The 19,442-nt window shown below is 41.8% G+C and overlaps 1 protein-coding gene and 1 long non-coding RNA gene across 6 annotated transcripts in view; one reads left to right on the plus strand and one right to left on the minus strand.

The window, feature by feature from the left end:
• Itgb6 (integrin subunit beta 6) overlaps positions 1-19,442 on the minus strand; it is a 131,776-nt gene that overhangs the window by 59,109 nt on the left and 53,225 nt on the right. For all 5 annotated transcript variants that reach the window (XM_087900004.1, XM_087900003.1, XM_087900001.1 and 2 more), the window contains 3 exons: positions 5,833-5,998; positions 4,379-4,540; positions 1,255-1,350 (listed from right to left, as the gene is read on the minus strand). In XM_087900004.1, coding sequence (XP_087756130.1) covers positions 1,255-1,350; positions 4,379-4,540; positions 5,833-5,998 — 424 coding nt within the window. The remainder of the gene's footprint in view (positions 1-1,254; positions 1,351-4,378; positions 4,541-5,832; positions 5,999-19,442) is intronic.
• On the plus strand, positions 1,215-19,028 carry LOC146890426 (uncharacterized). Its single transcript, XR_014998837.2, has 2 exons — positions 1,215-1,445; positions 18,781-19,028. It is a non-coding gene; the product is annotated as an uncharacterized LOC146890426 (long non-coding RNA).

Below are 19,442 nucleotides of genomic sequence, written 5' to 3' on the forward strand. Positions count from 1 at the left end.
ACCCCGCCAGCTTTTAAACTATAGTCCCGCTGGGGAGGAGGCGCTGCGACCCCTGGGACCCTCTCCCTTTAGCCTTCAGGATCAAAGGCACGGTTGACCCACTATTTTAAAGGTCATTTAAAAATATATCTTTACTGCAACCTACGACTGGAAACTGGTATCACATACTAAGCCGCCTTCAAAAAACGTCCAGATCAGGTGACCCGAGAAACAAAGGCCCTGAGGACGGAGCCTGATTGCAATGAACTTCGTTAGTAAGGCACACTCACCCGGAGTACAATACCCTCCTCTCATGAAAAACGCAAGATAGCATCTCCTCCTGGACTCTCCATAGAATCTGATGCAAGTTCATGGACCACACCATTCTGAGTAGCGAGTACATTTAATCAAAGTCTTTTGGGGGAAAAAAATTGGAGTAACCCCTGCAAAGTCACCAAGCATGTGAAGAGGCCCTTTCAAGAGGAGTGGGAAATCAGAGTCTGAGTTCAGGAGTATCTGAGCAGCCCTTTTGCATAGAAAGCACGGTCTAATGGCTGCATTTCTCCGCCTCTCCGGCTTTTCAATGAAACTGCATTTTTCCAGGAGGCCCCTGGCTGTTATCTCCATTCACAACATTTTGACACCTTGTTTCTCTTAGGTTGTAAAGAGATCACGGAAATCTTAAGTTTGCACGGGTGCTTTATAGTTTATGTGGTGGCTAGCAAGCGTCGTGAAAATCTAATGAAAGACTTCCCTTCCCACACTGGTGCCTCCTTCCAACACCTGACCTGCAAACACAACTACATTTGGGGTTGGGGGTGGGGGTGGGTAGGGATTATTTTCTGACCCAAATTAATAACTGATTTTCTTTCAACTTTCTATTGGAGTCTTTCCATGTTTGCAAATATTTAGTCAGTGCCCTCACACTCTTAATAATGTCCCTATTCTTGCTTAACTCCTTTTCAGAGGAAATGCTTGTTTCAATGGCCCTAAGTGACCCCACCTGCATTCACTGGTACTCCCTTCTCCCCTACCCTCTTCACCTCCAACCTTCTTATTGTTCTACTATGTGTGCCCCAACTTTCTGCTGGCCCTCCAGGGCTTGTTCCCTAAAATTCCAACAGCAGGTCAAGGAGCCTCGCCTGGCTCTCGGTTTGCTTGGTATGTGTTAATGATTAACCAAGCGCCCTTCCAAGGGTGAGTCACAGCATTAACCTTCCCGTTTCATGATGCACACATCTCCTTGAGGGGATTTCTCCACGCCTGTTCGCTTACCTCATACAAGTGGACTTGCTCTTGGGTCACAGCGAAGATCAGTAGCACGTTGTTTTGTACCAGCTTGTCAATGAGTTGACCAATTGTTGGATATTCCTAAAATGGATACACAGATTTCAAATACCATCTGAACCACAGAAGGCGCAGTCTTAAAATGTTCCTGCCACAGTTGAGAAGGTTGATATTCACAGGTAATTTATCTATCAGGCTAAGGAAACACTCTTTATTGCTGATATTTCTTCACTTAGCTCAGGAACTGTCCTAAGTCTTACAAGCTCAGGTAAGTCCAGAGAACGGAGACTGGGAGTGTGCTAAGCAGTCTCCCGAAGCAGACCCCTTGGGATTTATTTCAAGACTTCTAATGTGTCACATTGTCTCTGCCAAGAGCCCCCAGCAGCAGGTAGGGATGTTAGACTAGGGGGCCGGGTGGGGAGACTGTGATGTATGAAGTAGACGGCAAGGGTCTCTTGTAGCTCTGACTGGAGTTAGATGAGGCCACATTAAAGTTGAGGAAGGGATGGAAGCTGAAGAATACACTATAATTTTTATGGCTGTCTGATTTGAGACAGGCCCACACCGGTTCTCGGGGTTGGTTTTATTGCCTTTGCAATGCTGTAAATTGGTGGTATGGGATCCGGTACTCTTTCTTCTTTATTTTTCCCCCCAGCACTAATGAAAACAGTTTGTCCTTCTGGTATGGCAACGTTCATTCTCAAGTGAGGTAGAGAATTTTAGAAACAAAAGAAGTTATTCCATTACCAAATTTGTAGATGAATTTACTTCCCAAGTATAGAAAACATGAAACATATCGGCCTCCCCTATGACTCCAAAAGCAGATATTTACCAAGAGCATAAAGGAACAACCAAAGGCAGATCAAGCTAGGACTATGGATTATGGCTACAGCCCATCAAATGGAGGCGCCCTGAGAATGAAGCCTGTGTTCATGAGATGGTGTATTCGCCCATCCTCAGGCCTGCCAGTCTTTCTGTTGGGGCTATCGTTAGGTACAAGGTTCAATTCGAGCAAAAGTGTTCCTTTCTCTAAATTACCCAGAGAAACTTCCCAACTGTGCTGTGACTCAGGCTGGGAATGCTTTTTTGTTTTGTTTTGTCATGTTTGGATTTTTACTTTCCATATTTTTCATCTATCTATCTATCTATCTATCTATCTATCTATCTATCTATCTATCTATCTATCTATCTATCTTTATGTCTATGTGAAGGTGTCAGATGCCCTGGAGTTACAGACAGCTGTGAGCTGTCATATGGGTGCTGGGACTTGAACCCGGGTCCTTTGGAAGAGAAGTCGGTGCTCTTAACCACTGAACTGTCTCTCCAATCCCACATTCGGATTTTTATTAGTAGAGATAACAGATAATAGAATTGTTCCTTGGTCTGACAGGTTTAGTGTCATTTGCTTTCCAGTTGCCCAAACTCTAAGCATGCTTTACTCTAAAGCTGAAGGGCCTTTCACGCTGGGTGCTCCACACCTCAATGGGTACACACATATCTATTGCTTCTTGTGGAGCCCGGATCATACCATGCAGCCCACATAGGATGCTGCTTTATGTTTTGATGAGATCTGTTGCATTAGTGCTTATAATTCTATAGAAAACTCACGGCCAGAAGCAGGTTCTGTTTGGTGGCCCTTGGAATCTAGCTTTGCTTTCAGCACACAAAATTACCCAAAGGACTCAGGGGGACTGAAAATGGCCCACGGCATCTGTACTTATGCAGAAATTTACTCAAAACAATAAGATAAACATTTATTAAATGAAAAAGTCATATGAGGCAATGTGTATTGTTTGGTTCTATGATTTTTGATTTTCAAGAGTTCTTTTATTGGGCATTCAACAAATTCACGATAAAAGGACCCATTTACTGGAACCTCATTGAATTAAAGACAAACTTTGGCGATAATCACTGAGATTTTCAAATGGAAAGATTAAGATTAGAGACCATGTATGTGTGTGGAATAAAACTGTTCAAAGATGGGGTAAGATCTAGGTTGAAATTCAGAATTAGTTTAAAGAATGAAATGGTCTAAACTTGTTACCCAACAGAGTTTGCATAGAATAGCTCTTAATAGCTTTTTTTTTTTCAATTGACATTGAAATCCCAGGCTTTCCCCTTCTCCTTCCTTTGTGTTCTATAAATCATTATTTGAAGGGGCCTTTGGCTTTTCTGAGCCATGCTACCAACTGCGTTAAATTTGCACAAAAGGACTTTCCCAGAGTGATGCTTCTTCCTTCTACCTCATACATATGTCAGCGCCCACTGTGATGAAGGCACTGAGCTTAGGAAACAGAGATAACAAACCATCCCAGGTTCTGAGGAAGGCACCATGAGAAAGACAGAGGAAGCGAACCCATTGCCATATAGAGATGTGCGTGAAGACAGACATCCATGAATAAGGGTGAAATGAGAAGTGACTGCTTTGGGACTCAGCGGAGGTCAGAGAGGGCTCATTGGGTCACAAAGGGCAATTTAGTTTCTCAAGTACAGGACATAACATTTAAAAGTCCAGTAGCTACATGGTCTGTTCTTCGAAACAGCAGTGAGACAGAGTCCTGTTGAATATCTGATGAGACCATGTGGGGCAAAGACCTCTGAAATTTTTACCTCATTTGACAATGGTCAAGCTTTTTCTTTATTTTCAATGTTGCCAGCATGGCTCAACAACAGAAAATGAACTAAGTGTTATTAAACACAAACCAAACTCCACTTGATTCGCTGTCCAAAGAGAACGCCATGATTGCGGCACAACCGAGAGACAACAATACTCAGAAAGCCCTCTACGGTACTGGTCTGACCCGGACCACTTTGACTGAGAATAGAGAGCTATCTGCTGCTTTTGCTGGCCTCGAGATCTCTCTGAAGCTAGAGAGGTCCTAGGCTCACTTGTGACCTAGAGGATTTTAACTCTCAACACATTCCCACCACCTACCTAGCGGAGGTCACGTGAGCTCTGTGTGGTACCTAAATACAGGTGAGGTAGAAGAGAGTGATGTCTAGTCCCTAAGGTAGAAAACAGACACCGCGTTCACCAAGTGTTTTCATGGTGGTTGTCGTCATGTGGGTCTACCTGTGGCTCTGAAAGCTGAAGAGAGTGCGGGTTACATACCAGGACAGTTGACATGGAGTATTCATTCCTGTGGTCCAAGTGACAGAGCCCATCATTGGGAATGACAATGCCGGCTAGCTTGCTGTCCATTCCAAAATGAGAATCAGCATCACTCACAAAAACCAGGAGGTGGAGCGAGTCATTGCGCCAGCCAATCTTTTCCTAGAGCGAGAAGGGCACCATAAGGTGTATGAAGAGGGGCAGCCTGAATTGAGGGTCGTGCAGCGTCTCACAGTGTGTGGATAGCCCATCCTAACCTTTCTATCTAGAGTGAATTTGAGGCTTAGTAAAGGGATGAAATCCCATAGCATTTGCTTTTTTTCTAGACAACTTTCTGGTTTATTTGCACCACAAGAAATAGGTCCACTACAAGTGATGCTGAGTTCATCTCGGCTTCTTGTTATTGATCTTTGTTGCTCAGCTCTTGATTCGCCAAACAAAGAGAATGAGAGAAGGTAGTGGGGAAGGTCACCATCATTCTAAATTCAAGCTAAATGCAATGAAAACTGACTATAAAGAAAGCCTGTTTCATTAAAACGTCACCCAACATTTAGGTATGTATTTCTAACGATGTCACCTGAAAATTATACATCTAACACAAGCGTAAGAACTGCTGATTGAAGATAGCCCCAGGGTCCTACTAGCGGAGATTGTCTGCAATCTGTGTCTTAGCAGTGATCTCCCAGAACCAATATTAGTCTAGGAAGCCTTTAGGTAAAAACTCTTCCTGGCTCTCCTAACCTGCCTTATCCTTTCCTTCCTCCTTTAACTCCTGACCCTTCTGCCTTCTAGAAGCTTCCGCCCTGGACATTTCCTAGTATTGCCCACCACGGACTAATGTCTAGACAAGGTGATTGTTCTTGAAGAGTCAAGGAGAATTTGGGTCCTGACAGGGCTGCAGAGATAACATGACTTCTGATCCTGACTTTATTAGTTCAAAACAACAGATTTTTTTCTTGAACTATGTACTGCAACTCTGCCTCTCAAAACCAAGGGTTGGGTAGCTCATTAGTAGCGTTAGTATAGTACTTGCCTAGCATGAACAAGGCCCACATCATGAGAAAGGTAAAATACGATAGTTGTGTCATTATGTGTGCTGAGTCAGACATTTTAAAACTGTTAATATTCTTCCCTTAATTTTTTTACTACTATAGTTGACTAAAAAATAACTAATCTGTTCTTTGAACCAAAATTTTCTTTGACTATTTGATTATCATTATTATTATTATTTGATTATTCAAATATCACACACATGAAACATTCTCCCTCTTCAACATGACTAAATTAAATACTGAATGGAAGTTTCACATTTTAAAAACAGGATCAAATGAAGAAGTATGGTGATCAAAGGAAAGACAGTTAACTAAGCTTCCCAAAGCAGATTTGTTAACAAGAGATGAAATTTACGTTAAGAGGACGGAGCACTGACCCCATCCCTGCACCCCACATCCTACCTTACACACAGCAGCCTGCATAATTGCGTCAAATCCACCTTCGGGCGTGTCAATATTAGCAGAAATTTTCTGTTTTCTCACAATTTCATTGAATCGCTCAGCATCATCAGTCAACGGTAAAATGTGCTTGAATCCAAATGTAGGTAAACAGAAGTAGGGAATACTACTGCAGAAGGAATATGGAAAAATACTCTTCAGTGTGGGTCAGGGCAGTTAGTAGACCTGATATCCTGGGAACATTTCCTTAAAGGATGATTGCTTTTCTAAAGGGCCTCACTCGGTAACTTGACAGAGAATCTTCCAGTTGAAGTTGCTATCTTTCCCATATAGACTCTATCGGCTAACACCGATTTGAAGCCTTCTGTGTATCGTAGGCAGGCTCCAGCAGGGGACTGCTGATGATCCTGTCATCAGATCCTTGTTCCGGGATGTGTAATTACTTCCTTCTACTGACTACAAACCAAAATCTACCTGATAAGTTAAGTTTACCTGATGACAACCACTTCGTGTTGCTTTGTGGTCAGATATCTTAATTTGTTACCAAGCATGAGTCAACCCTGAGCAACAGAGAAAGGAAGCTGTCTCCTTTCTCCTTCTCTGCTCTCAATCCTGTCTGCCATGAGCCCAGAGCCCACAGCAAAGCTCTTGGGTTTTGTTTTAGATTTTCTATTGCTGTGATAAAACACAATGATCAAAAGCAACTTGGGAAGGAAAGGGTTTGTTCCATCTTACAGCCTGTAGTCTATCAACCAGGGAAGACAAGGCAGGAACTCAAGGCAGGAGCCCTAGGCAGGATCTGATGCAGAGGCAGTAGAGGAGCACCACTTACTAGTTTGATCCTTGAGATTTGTTCGGACTGCTTTCTGAAAGCACCCAGGACCACTAGCTCAGGGGTGGCACCTCATACCGTGAGTGGGGCCCTCCAATGTCAATCATCAAGCAAGAAAATGCACCCCAGGGCTTGCCCACATGCCAATCAGAGGGAGGCTCTTTCTCACTTGGAGATTTCTCTTCTGAAGTGACTCTAGTTTGTGTCAAGTTGACATAAACCTAGGAAACAATATTTCTGATACATTGTGACCCACCAGCCTGGAAACAAACCTGTGGTTGAAACATCATGATAGTGTGAAGCCTGCATCAAAGTCAATGGGAAGAGCTGACTGGGGATTCAGTTATACTCATGTTCAGAAGCCAGTTACTAGCTATGCACAAAACTCTGGGAAAGTTACTCGAGCCTTCTTAGCTTTGGGCTTTACCTTTTAAAAGATGGAGCCAATCATTAGACCTAAGTTAGGTCTTGGGACCATGAGAGCTACAGGATCACCTGTAGAAATGAACCGTCTAGTCTACTACTTCAGATCTTCAGTTGAAATGCTAGTGGTAGGTTTAGCAATCTGTGCTGTATCAAGTCTTCCATATGCAAGTTAAGGTCTACCAACCATTTGTGCAGAAGGAAAGAGATAGCAAGAAGGAGCCCCAGCGAGAATGGGCTACACTGTCTTAGACAATGGGGTGAATGCTATAGAGCACGCTCCATTCCCTGGCCTTGGTCCTGCAGATCTAACAGTTGATCTGTCAGCACACCAGGGGCAGGTGTGACTACTAGAGTCAGACTTCCCTTAGCCACAATACTACCCGAGGTAGACCTTGATCTTCATTATTTTTAGATTCGGTTTTTTTTTTTTTTTACTTCACCATGGACTTGATTAAGTGGATCCAAATCACTGAGTCAGTGTGTGTGTGTGTGTGTGTGTGTGTGTGTGTGTGTGTGTGAGAGAGAGAGAGAGAGAGAGAGACAGAGAGAGAGACAGAGAGAGAGACAGAGAGAGACAGAGAGACTTTGCTAGGGATAGGGTCTTACTAAGTACCCCAGGTTGGCTGGGTTTGAACTCCCCACATGAGCCCATGCATATGTTACACACACACACATATGTGATCCTCCTGCGTCAGCCTCTTAGGTGACTGAATAACCCAGCATTTGGATCATTTTCTTATCCACAGATGTGAACAGGGAGAGCAAAGAAGTCAATTTCCTTATGCAAATTCCCAGTTGAGGCCAAGCAAGGCCAAGCTCTGCTTCTCTTTTAGTCCCAGCACTCACAATATACACAGACAAGTGACCTTTTAGTAGTCTATTGAGTGCCACCTGGTTTTATTTTTCATTTCTTTTGTGCTTTTCATTGATGACTTCACTAACACTGAAATGCTGTCTAGTGTTCCTGAGTGCAACAAGGCTGAGGTGGATTTGTATAGAAACAAACTTTCTTCAGACGTTAATTACAGTTCAATGATATTAAATCAACACTATCGATTAAATTGGATGCCCTTAAACTAAGAGACACATAAAATGAGATACTAATTAGTCAGTTAGCTAAAGCAAAGGCTCACAAGAATCCACTTCCCTTTGGAATAATCTTTAATACATTGTAGGCCAAACAGTGCCATACGTGATGAGAACCGGCAAGGTTACAGAACTGACTGGGGATCTCACGGGGACAAAAATGTTGATGTCCATGAAGCTGGTCATCCTTTTGTTAGTAGACATGCGTAGGAAACAGTTCAGTCTCAGTGTTCCTAAGCGTAAGAACAGGACAGTTTGAGAAGCCTACCGGTGACTAACATAGCTTGGACATCTTGAGACATCCATGCCCAGAGAAGACGTTTCTGGTCCCTCCTACCCTTCGTTCCACTTCCTCAAGCAAAGGGAGTGTTTAGAATCTTTCGGCCAGTGGGCTAGGAAGCATGAAGAGCATTGATTGGATATGGTCGACACTTGCCTCTGTGTCCCTGTGTTTTGATGAGTTAATCTAACTGTTCTTTCAATAAAAAATCAGGAGTCAGATATCAGGGTAAGAACGTGAATAACCAGAGAAGTGGTGGAGAAGCCACCAGTGACCTCTGACCTCTTCCCTTCCTCCATTCAAAGAGGCTGAGATCTTCTCTTAGTCCTGCCTTACTACTTCCTGCCTCCTTTCTATCCTCAGTCCTCCAAAACCTCTATGGTTAATTTTGGTCAGCTAGGGGCTGGCTCCATCCACCCTCTGACTCAGAGCAAGCGTTATTGTCAGAATAGCGATTAAAATATCACACAACAGTGTTCTCTGCTCTCCTGACGTTCATGGTTTGTCTATTATTTCAGCCACGCGGGGACACCTGGTCTAATTGATCCAGGAGCAAATATAAATTTCCAGGCCACGTTTTTTATGTCCTTTCTGATTCACAGTGTTTATTTTTAACTGTCAATTTGCAATTCTCTTCTCTTAGTATTGCGCGTCAGGTTTCTTTGAAATTAAAGTGATGACCGCGCATGGTAGAAGCTAAGCCGTTCAGAATGATGGACTGCGGAAAGGCAGTGCCGATTCCTACAGAGATCTCTTCACACAGACGAGCACACACCCGAGGACAAATAATGGGTTTGATTAGTGATAACGTTAGAATCATGCTCTCTTTTATAAAAGTAATTATAAACGTGAAGGTTCACCGAAGAAAATTTGTGTTTATACAAACATATCAGGAAGGGAATAAGAATGAATTTCAATGGCTGTGAGCTGTCTCTTTTGGCTTAATCACTATTTATTGCTGAAATTCATCTAAAAAAAATCTGGTGGCATCTTAATGCATTTCTTAATTGCATCAACAGGTTATATCGAGTAGCAGTGTCTTATCTTAGTAAGTGCAGCTATGGTATTTGAACTATGACATCACATTTCTCAGACTGTGCTTCCACCTCTAAAGTGACACGTGACCACCTCTCTGGTTTCTCTTACTAGGTGACTCACCTACACTGATGTCTGAATTAATGGCTTGCTTCTTTATAATTTGAAGTAATGTTCTGTTATATGGAAACATGGTTGTTTCCAAAGTTTGTCTATTAAAAATAAAGTTTGGGTACACCATGAATGCTGCCTACTGGATATGATATGGCCATTGAAATCATGAACACACAGCAGCTCTGGATGCCTGCACAAGACCTGCCCAAAGTAATACAACATGAAGGCAGATAGTTCAGAAGATGAAGGGGCCACAGGACTAAGGGGAGGGGTTAAAAAGAGTCCTGGGGGTAAATATTATCACAACACATTATGTACGTGTATAAAATTGTCAAAATAACAAAAATTAACAATTGAGTAAAGTAGCAATGGTCTTTCTGTAACTAAATAATAGAGCTCTCCATTTATGTTCCCATTAATAAGTTATGCCATCCCTTTGCTCAGAAAGAATTTCTTTGATGGGGGTTTACTGGGTTGCCCTTGACCCATTTTAACAAACTCCTTCCTATCAGTTTCTGATGTCAGTGTCTGAGGCCATACCATTTCACAACAGAAATGAAAAAAAGCAAGAGAATTGATTGGCTAGAAATGTCATCTGAGCATTACTTTTCATTTCCTCTAATGACCAGGACTCAGCAGGTATCTATCTTTATTGGCACTTTATTTTTAGCCTCTTTTCAATTGGCAGACCTCTATTCTCCTATTGGATGGATTATTTTTATTTTAATTTTTTGGGCTTTCTGAACAATACTAATCTTTTACCTTTGTCTTTAATTTTATATTTCAGATGTATACCTTAACACACACATATGTGTGTGAATATATATATTACTGAAATGGAAAAGTATTTAAAGTGCGGTGCAAGGAAGAAGTCAAATGTTTAAAATGATCCCCATTTTCGCTAGGTGTCCTCATTGCTCCCACAGTGTCTGGAGAAGCTGTGGGGCAGTAGACATGCATTCAGCTTAGAAGAGACATACTAAGTAGTTATCTACCCTTAGGCAGGTCACGCAGCACTCCTGGGCATCAGAGTCCTTGCCTAGTTCCCAAAGTTGTGAAGATTATATGACACAGGAAATGGGTAGCTCTATTGGGCTTAGCATTTTCCCTGAGACCTAACTACTCTTAGAAAGTCTGAATCCTTTATTTGGGGCTACTGGTTTGCACACTGGATCATCTTCTGAAACAAAAGGACTGGAAACTGACTTTAATATGAGAAATTTGCATCTTTGCTGCTCAGAATATCTCCTCCTATTGGAGACTCTGATAAGGAGATAATTTTGTGTGTGTGTGTGTGTGTGTGTGTGTGTGTGTGTGTGTTGTACACATGTAGAGACCAGAGGTAGACTTTTGGTGTCTTTGTCAATCATTTTCCATCTTATTTTTTACTTTATTTTTGTGTGTGACAGGATCTCTCCTTCAACCTGCAGCTCACCAATTCGACTAGCCTGGCTGGCTAGGGACCTCTAGAGATCGTCCCATCTCCAGCTCCCCAACACTGGCATCACTGCAGCCGTCTCCCTAGTGAACCTAATTAGAATTATTACCTTATGAGAACGCAATGATTTTGGAAAATGAGCAAAAATTTAATATTACGCATTCAGCTAGTTAAAGGACAGGGGACATGCAGGGAAAGGAGGTGGGTCACAGCTGAGAAATTGGAGCAGAGACCCTCATGTTGTCAGAGATCTGCCTCTACTGAGTGGCACATTTGGATGCTCCTTTCTCAGCCTCAGAACTAAAGGACGAGGCTCTTCTCACCAAGGAACAATTCCGAGGTCCTAGACAACAATGAATTTGCCTTTCCATTGCAGGATAATTATGAAACACAAGGCAAAGAGGCACTACTTACATTTTGTTCATTTTTAAAATAAGTACCAATAAAATAAGACTATATTTAACATATGCCAAACATTATCTTTTTTCTGTCAGGAATTGGAAATGACCTCCATTTTCTTCTTTTTGCCTGTTTTTTTTTCTTGCACACAGCTGTCTTATCTTTGCAGGAAGAGGCTATATGCTGTGTACTCACAGCACAGAAAATCCCCTTAAGCATTCTATAGCTGCCATTTGATTTTTAACGTGCAATGTTTCACTGCCAGTTGGAGAGCAATGGAGGGGCTGGGGCCTCCACCATGTTGAGGCATTCGCACTGTCCTGATAGAATAAATTCTCAAGAAGCACTAGGCTGAGTAAAAGGAAATGATAGTTTCACTTGATTGTCCCTAAGGACAGTAAACTATTATAAATCATCAACGGTATTAGTGGCGGGGCATCTCTGAATACATGGTTTTTCTTCAACACATGGAGAGTTTGCATAGAGCCCGTGAAATACAGAGAGGAAGCATTTGAATGAGCTGACTTGGCCCTTTTTCCTGGAGCATCATTTTCACCTGAAGGAATGATTGACAGCTAAACCTGAGTTAATCCACTTTGAATATCTGACAGATACGTACTTAAAAATGAACAAAACAATACTGTCATTTCCAAGAAAGTAAATGCTGGCGTTTGCTGTCAGTAGCAAAATTCAAGGAAACTAGAATATTTGAATTGAAGGAATTGCTCATTTGCTCCTTGAGAGATTGACAACACTCCCAACATCTTCTGGTGCTTCAAGACATGCATGATGAGACTGGCGGTGATATTAACAAGCAGGCCTTTTGATATCATGGGTTCTGGAGGATGCGCAAACTCAGTGAACTCATGGCTTCCAAATGACCAAAGTCTCACATTGCAGACTCACGAGTGGTAGGAGTCACTCATGTGCAATCAGACCAACAACTGCAATGCAGCAGAACAGGAGGGGTTCATTGATACTACTTCAGATTCTACACGGGGAACTGTCACCTAGTCTAATGTGGGAGCAGACAAGTGGACACAGCCACTGAACATAGCTATCAGGTGAGATTCTCCTTTGACAAATACATTTCCCTGTGAGGTTTGACTTTCATCGAGGAATTCTATCAAAAACATTGCAATAGATTAAAAGGAAAATTGGATGTGGTAATCCAGTTGCCTTCAATTAAACCAGCTGCTTTAGAAATTTGAAAAAAAAAAGTAGACTATTATCACTCTGTTTGATAACAAAAGACTTGCTGATTTTTGCTTTGTTTTGAAAATGTAGTTATTGCTCATTAAAACGTTATAATAATATGCATTATTTCTTACTGTATTAAACCAACAAATCAATGCTTATTTGTTCTATTATATTCTGATAAACTAACTATTAATATATATATAACCCACATAAACTGAAGATCTCTTGGAGGTATATCATCACCATCATCATCATCATCATCATTTTAGTCAGAGTCTCTCTCTGTAGGTCAGTTTGACCTTACGCTTGGGATTCTCTTGGCTCAGCCAACTGAGGACTGGGGTTAGCAGCTTACAATACCAAGCATGGGTGAGGTATTATCTTTTTATTATTGCTGTTTATGTGTGGTGCTTGTATTATGTGTGTACATGAGTGAGGCCAGAGGACAATTTTCAGGAGTCCTATTCTCTCCTATTATGGGATCCAGGGTTTGTGCTTGGGTCCTCAGGTTCCCATGGCAAATACTTTAGGCTTCTGAGCTATCTTCATTGCCCAAGAGGTGTTATTTTTAAGGGAGTAAAGGAGTTCTGGGATTTGAAAGGTTGGAAACCAATAGAAGGAAATAACTAGAGATGAGGTACTGAATTAATAAGGGAAAGGAAATTGATGCTTATTTTGAATGTCTATTGTCCTGAGCTCATTCAATCTCTTGATTACTCTAGTGTCAATATCATCCCCATATAGGATAAAGAGACTAAATGTAAAGGCCATTGCGTGTTGCCCTTTGAGGCTCTTTTCTTCTTACTTTTCATTGTCTTCTTACTTAATAACATTTTATTCTATATTAGAAGATTAGGTTTGGTTAAGAAACGTATGTGTTCATCTTGTGCACAAGTGTGGGATGCGAGCTGGACAGAGGAACTTAGAGAGTTCGAGATATAAGAGAAAGGAAAAAACGTTGCAGTTTTTTTTAAAGTATTTTTGGTGTACAATTTGAATGATAAATTTTGCTAGGAATAAATAAAGAAGCAGCTTTAGCCAGCAAGATATATAGAGTTTTTCAGGAGACCATATGCACAGTCTTCTCTCAGGTCCCTACTAACTACACCTTGTGCAGTGATCTGGTCTCCTCTGATCATGGTCTATGGTTACTAATGGCACCTGGTATTTATTGAGAATTTAGCAAGGTCAAGCCAATGCTTCCATTCATGATCTGACCTAATCCTTACAACCACTCTATGTAATTAAAACTATGACTCTTGATTTACTGAAAAAGAAACCTGATTTGAGAGGAGAAGTGAGCCATCTGAGGCCTTGTTAGGAGTGAGTCTACGAGCCAAGACTTTATGCGGAGCTGACTCTGGAACCCGTGTTGTCTTCCAAGGTGCCTGTCCACTAAAGAATTTCAGTTCCTTGTGGAATAGGTTCAGATCTCCGTTCCCCGGGTATTTTGACACTTAGCATACTGCTTGAGGCTCTGTAAGTTTTTTTTTAAAATGAGTGCAAGACTACTTGAATGTAAGCCAAGCATGCTTTCTCACACCAATTATCTCAGTACTTGGGCTAAGGTGTGATGGTTGTTTTAGCTTCAATGCCAGTCGAGCTCAGTGGCAAGTTCAAGGCCAGCCTTGGCTACAGCATGAGACCCTGTCTCAAACAAAGCAAAACAAAACGAAACAAAAATGATGTTGAAATTCAATGTATGCATAAAACTGAATAAAAAGCCAAACTACCTTGCTATTTCTAGAAGCTTCTTTAAAGATTCGTTTCATTGCTAGTTCAAAGTGTTGCATCCCAATTTAACCGAGTCATCTAACTTTGTTAATTTTAATAGTTTCTCTGAAAACATTCTACACTCATTGTTTCCCTATTGTATGTCAAATCGCTACATCTTAGCTGACCCAAGTTAGGCAGACTGAAACAAAAGTAGGTGGTACTGATGGAGCTTGCTGCAGGAAGATATGTGAGACGCCAAATAATTACATACAAGCTTCAGGCGGGTACAGAGCTCCTCATTTACCAAAGAGAAAGCCAGAAGCAGAAGGGATGCTGTCATATCAGACAAAATGTTTTCAGTAACACATGTATTTACCTCCACAGATGGATTGAGGAACTGATAACGGTGGCCACGCCTCACTACTTATTACCTGGCAGTTTTAATGTGCATTTGAGTCATTATCTCTCTTCCTAGACATCTGTCCTTCTTGTGTAACAGGTATTGCTAGGAGCCACCTAGTGTCCATCTATCCAGGAACAGAAGAACCCCCACTTTTAGGGAAGAAATGGGTTTCCTTTTAACTGTCTTAGTTGTGTAAATAGATGTAGGATTTGGGGTAAAATTTCTGGCCAACCTTCTTAAATTGGGAAAATAAAATTCAGTATTCATTTATCACTAAGAGGAGAATTGTTTCAAAGCAGGAACAGGAGGGCCTCTCTTGCCTTGTAATGAGACTGAAAACATCACTAGCTGACGGCATATTCAATGGTGAACCTGAAGCTTTCCTCCAAAGCTCACTGACATGGCAAGGGCCATGTCACCACGTCATGTCCTCCCTCACCACGTCAGTTAAAAGTTGTGCTGGTGGGCCTAGATAAACAGTGATCCTAGTCAACACAGTAAGGCAGAAGAAGGTAAACAGAGGAGTGGGCATTGAAGAAAACATAGTCCCTCACAGATGCTGTGACTGTGTATTTAGAATATCAGAAGATGTCTAAAAAAGCAGAAAAGAATTAACGAGAGAAAATCTGTAAAGGTTTCAGGAAGAAAATGAATATCCAAAATATGTAAGTTACTATTGAAAACTGGGATTTCACAAACCTCAAACAACAGACAATATAAAGACAGGAGAAAAAGTGAGAGGTTTTTTTGTTTGGTTTGGTTTTGGTTTTACATTGGAAACAGTGAAGTGGGCCTCAGAAACATCCAATAAGAATCAAAGAAGCAGAGATCCATGTCATGTGTCATGACCAGAAGGCTCAAGAAGTTTAAGAGGTCCACTTTATCCTAACCAATCTATGGTTTCAATATAGTCTCTTTCAAAACCTCAACATAGATTTTTGGAGACATTGAGAAATTGATTCTAAAATCTATGTGGAAATGCAAAGGATTCAGGAACATCAAGAGAAGGTCTGCCCTGGAGGACCCATGTTCCTGATTTCTCTTCTGACAAAGCTGCTGTAAGCAAGACTGAGGCGTGTGTTGTTCAGTGACCCAGGGTCAAGGGTTTCGTGAAAGAGAAATGAAGGTCTACATTCAGACTCCTACAGCCAACAGATTCCTCACAAAGACGCCAAGCTAATCCAGTGTGCAAAGTCTTGCTTCACAAATAACCAATAACCAAATAACAAATAAACAAATAACCAATCTTAAAGTTTCTATAAGAAATTATGGAAAAAATTTTACCATCTTAGAGTAGGCCAAAGTTTCTCAGAACAAAAAATATGAACTGCAAAATTAAAAATTGATATGCTGATAATCAAAACTAAAAAAAAGACATTGTTAGGAAAATAAAATTCAAGCTACAATCTGTTAAGAATATCTGAGAAACATATTGGACAAAGAAATTGTATCCAAAATACATAGAGGTGGCAGGAGAGGGGCTGGAGAGATGGCTCAGTGGTTAAGAGCACTGACTGCTCTTCCAGAGGTCCTGAATTCAACTCCCAGCAACCACATGATGGCTTACAACCATCCATAATGAGATCTGGTGCACTTATTATTAAGAGCACTTATTGCTCTTGCAGAGGACCCAGGTTCAGTTCCCAGCATCCACATAGCGAGTGGCTCAGAACCATCCGCAACTCCAGTTCCAGGGGTTCTGACTCCCACTTCTGGACACTGAGGGCACTGCACACACATAATGCACAGACATACAAACTACTCATACACATAAGATAAAAATGAAAAAAAAACATAGAAAATAATGTTAATAAGATGACCAAAAAAAATTTAAAATAGTTAAAAGATTTGAGAATGTATTTCCCAAAATGTGACATTAGGACAAATAACACATGAAAAGATGTTCAACATCATTCATCAATAAACACAAATTACAGCAACAGCTAGATAGCATTGCAAACTCATCAGAATGCCTAATTAAAAGGATTGACTTTTTAGTGAAAACTTAGTCGTTCTAATGCTACTAACTCCATCATTCACTAATGACGGCATGGATACGCATCACATGGAAACCTTGCAAACCTCTTCTTGGAAATAAAAGGCAGTACGTCTACTTTGCAAAGAGTCGGGTAGCTTCTTGAAAAACTGAAAACATTATACAGGTCACCAAATCTACTCTACCTATGCATTTTAAGATAAACAAAAAAGTACATTTTTGTAAAGACTTACATGCAAGTGGTCATGCCAACGATTTCCGCAGTGTCCAAATAGGAACATGCTAACTATTGTTATAGTTGGAGACAATCTCACTATCCATCAATGGATGACTGAATAAAGAAACTGTAGCAGAGGCATAAAGGGCTGTGTGTTAAAGAGGAGCAGACTGCTGATATGTACAACCAAGTCATAAAGACATGTAAAAGCATTCTGTTGAACAAAAGAAGCCAGACACCAGGAACAGGTTAGCCAGCCCGAGGGTGTGAGCATGGGAGAGCTCTTCTTTTCTATCTATGTTTCTATCATGTAGTGGCATGGCTGGGAGAGAGCTGCCTCCCCTTGCCCCCCCACTCAACACCTTCTGCGGGCGGGAGAATTGGCCCCTGGGAGAGTGGGAGAGCTGGCCAGTTCCCTCACCAGGTGCAGCACTTGGGAGAGTGGGATCCTGCACCTTGCCTGGGCAGCGCAGTAGAGCTGACCCCAGGGGGCAGGGGTGAGCTGGCTCTGAGGGTGTGAGAATGAGAAATCTTGCCCCACTTCCCTCATCTGCCATGTGGTATCCAAGGTGAGGGAAAGATTCCCTCCCTCCCCGACTTACCCCTTGCCACCTGTGGTAGATGGGAGAGCTGACCCTGAGGTAAAGAAAGCGAGAGAGCTGACCCTGTTCCTACCAGTGGCAGCTCTTGGGAGAGTGGCTCTTGCACCTTGCCTGACATCGCAATAGAGCTGACCCTGGTGGTGTAGGTGTGGGTGAGTGGGCCCTAAGGAGTGAGAGCAGGCGAACCATCCCTGTCCTTCATTCCTTGCTGCAAGGATGACCTATCCAGGGGCAGTGCTGGAGAACTCACCCTGGTAGTGAGGATTGGGAAGAGCTGGTGGGTTGGCCAACTCAGCTACACCCTAGACCTAGAACCAGGGCTAGGAGTTGGCCCATCCGAACATCCAACCCCTCTGTGATCTGTTGGAGCATGTGAAGGGGCTGGTCCTGCAGACCCAAAGCTGCAGGATCTCCACAACAGAGGGCAAAGATAGGATAATGAAGAGGAGCCCCCGTGAGTGCCCAGTGTTGATAGTGTAGCAGAAACCAGGCTTAGAATCAGGCCAATGACTCATCGTAATGAACACTTGCAAGCACAGGCTGCAAGCAAAGTAAATATGGACTAAAAGGTATATTGTGTGACTCACTGTATAACAACACAACAGTGTCCAACAAGATTTATCTATCTATCTATCTATCTATCTATCTATCTATCTATCTATCTATCTATTTATCTATGTTCTTCTTTTCTCTTAAATTTTACTTCATTTTATTTTGTGGGGAAGATTTCAGGGGTGGAGGGTGGAGTCAAGGGGACAAAGATGGGTGGGACCAAGATGCACAGTGTAAAAGCCACAAAGAGTCAATAAAAGGTTTAAGGAAGAAAGAAGAAAAAGAGAGAGAAAGAAAGAAAGAAAGAAAGAAAGGAAGGAAGGAAGGAAGGAAGGAAGGAAGGAAGGAAGGAAGGAAGGAAGGAGCCAGACAGGAAAGCACACACACCCTCTTACATCTATTTGAGAACCAAGAACAGGCAAAAACAACCTAAATAATAGAAATCAGAAAGTGGTTGCTTCTGAGGAAGCAGAACTGACTCTAATAGGTCATTAAGAATCCTTCCGAGGGGAAGACAAGTCTGGGGTGTAGATTGTTTGGGGGCACTCATTTACCAAATTCATCAAACAGTATTTTTGCTGTGTGATTTTTTTTTTAGAGCATTTCGATTAGATCTTTATTGATCTGCCTGTTTTCCTCCTTTCTTATTTCCTAGAATGAAGACATGATTAGTGCCCCAGCAGCCTTTGTAGACCATGAAGACAAAACCCAAGTACCAACAATGGCAGACAGACAGCAGGAAACCTTTGGATTCCTGGGTGTGGAGCTACTGAGCCATTCCTGAACTGCCCTCCAGCTCCTTCATGTGGAGGAGAGAGAACTAATTCTCTTTTTAAGCCAATATCTCTGTTGCTTGCAACCAAATGCAATTCCTAAAAATAAATAGAATCGGTAAGAGTAAAATTGTTTGGGGCTGTGTTAGATTACAGTCTCCTCCTCCTCTTCCTTCCTCCTCCTACTCTTTCTTCTTTTTCTTCTTCTTCAAGACAGCCTTTTTGTCTTTCCCTGGCTGTCCTGGAACTTGCTCTGCAAAACCAGCTAAACTAACTCTCACTGAACTCAGAGATCCACCTGTCTCTGCTGGGACTAAAGGCTTATGTCACCACTGCCCAACTTGTGAAAACTATACTAAAATTCTAAACTGAAATACCATCATTTCCTTCTTAAAGATACTGCTACCTTTGATGTATTAAAATATTAAATGCTACCATACATTTGGGAAATTGTGTGTGTGTGTGTGTGTGTGTGTGTGTGAGAGAGAGAGAGAGAGAGAGAGAAGGATTGTAGTATGAGGCTAATGTTTTGAATCAAACCAGA

The sequence above is a fragment of the Myodes glareolus genome, chromosome 21 (genome assembly GCF_982192425.1).
Source record: "Myodes glareolus chromosome 21, mMyoGla1.1, whole genome shotgun sequence".
Lineage (NCBI taxonomy): Eukaryota > Metazoa > Chordata > Mammalia > Rodentia > Cricetidae > Myodes > Myodes glareolus.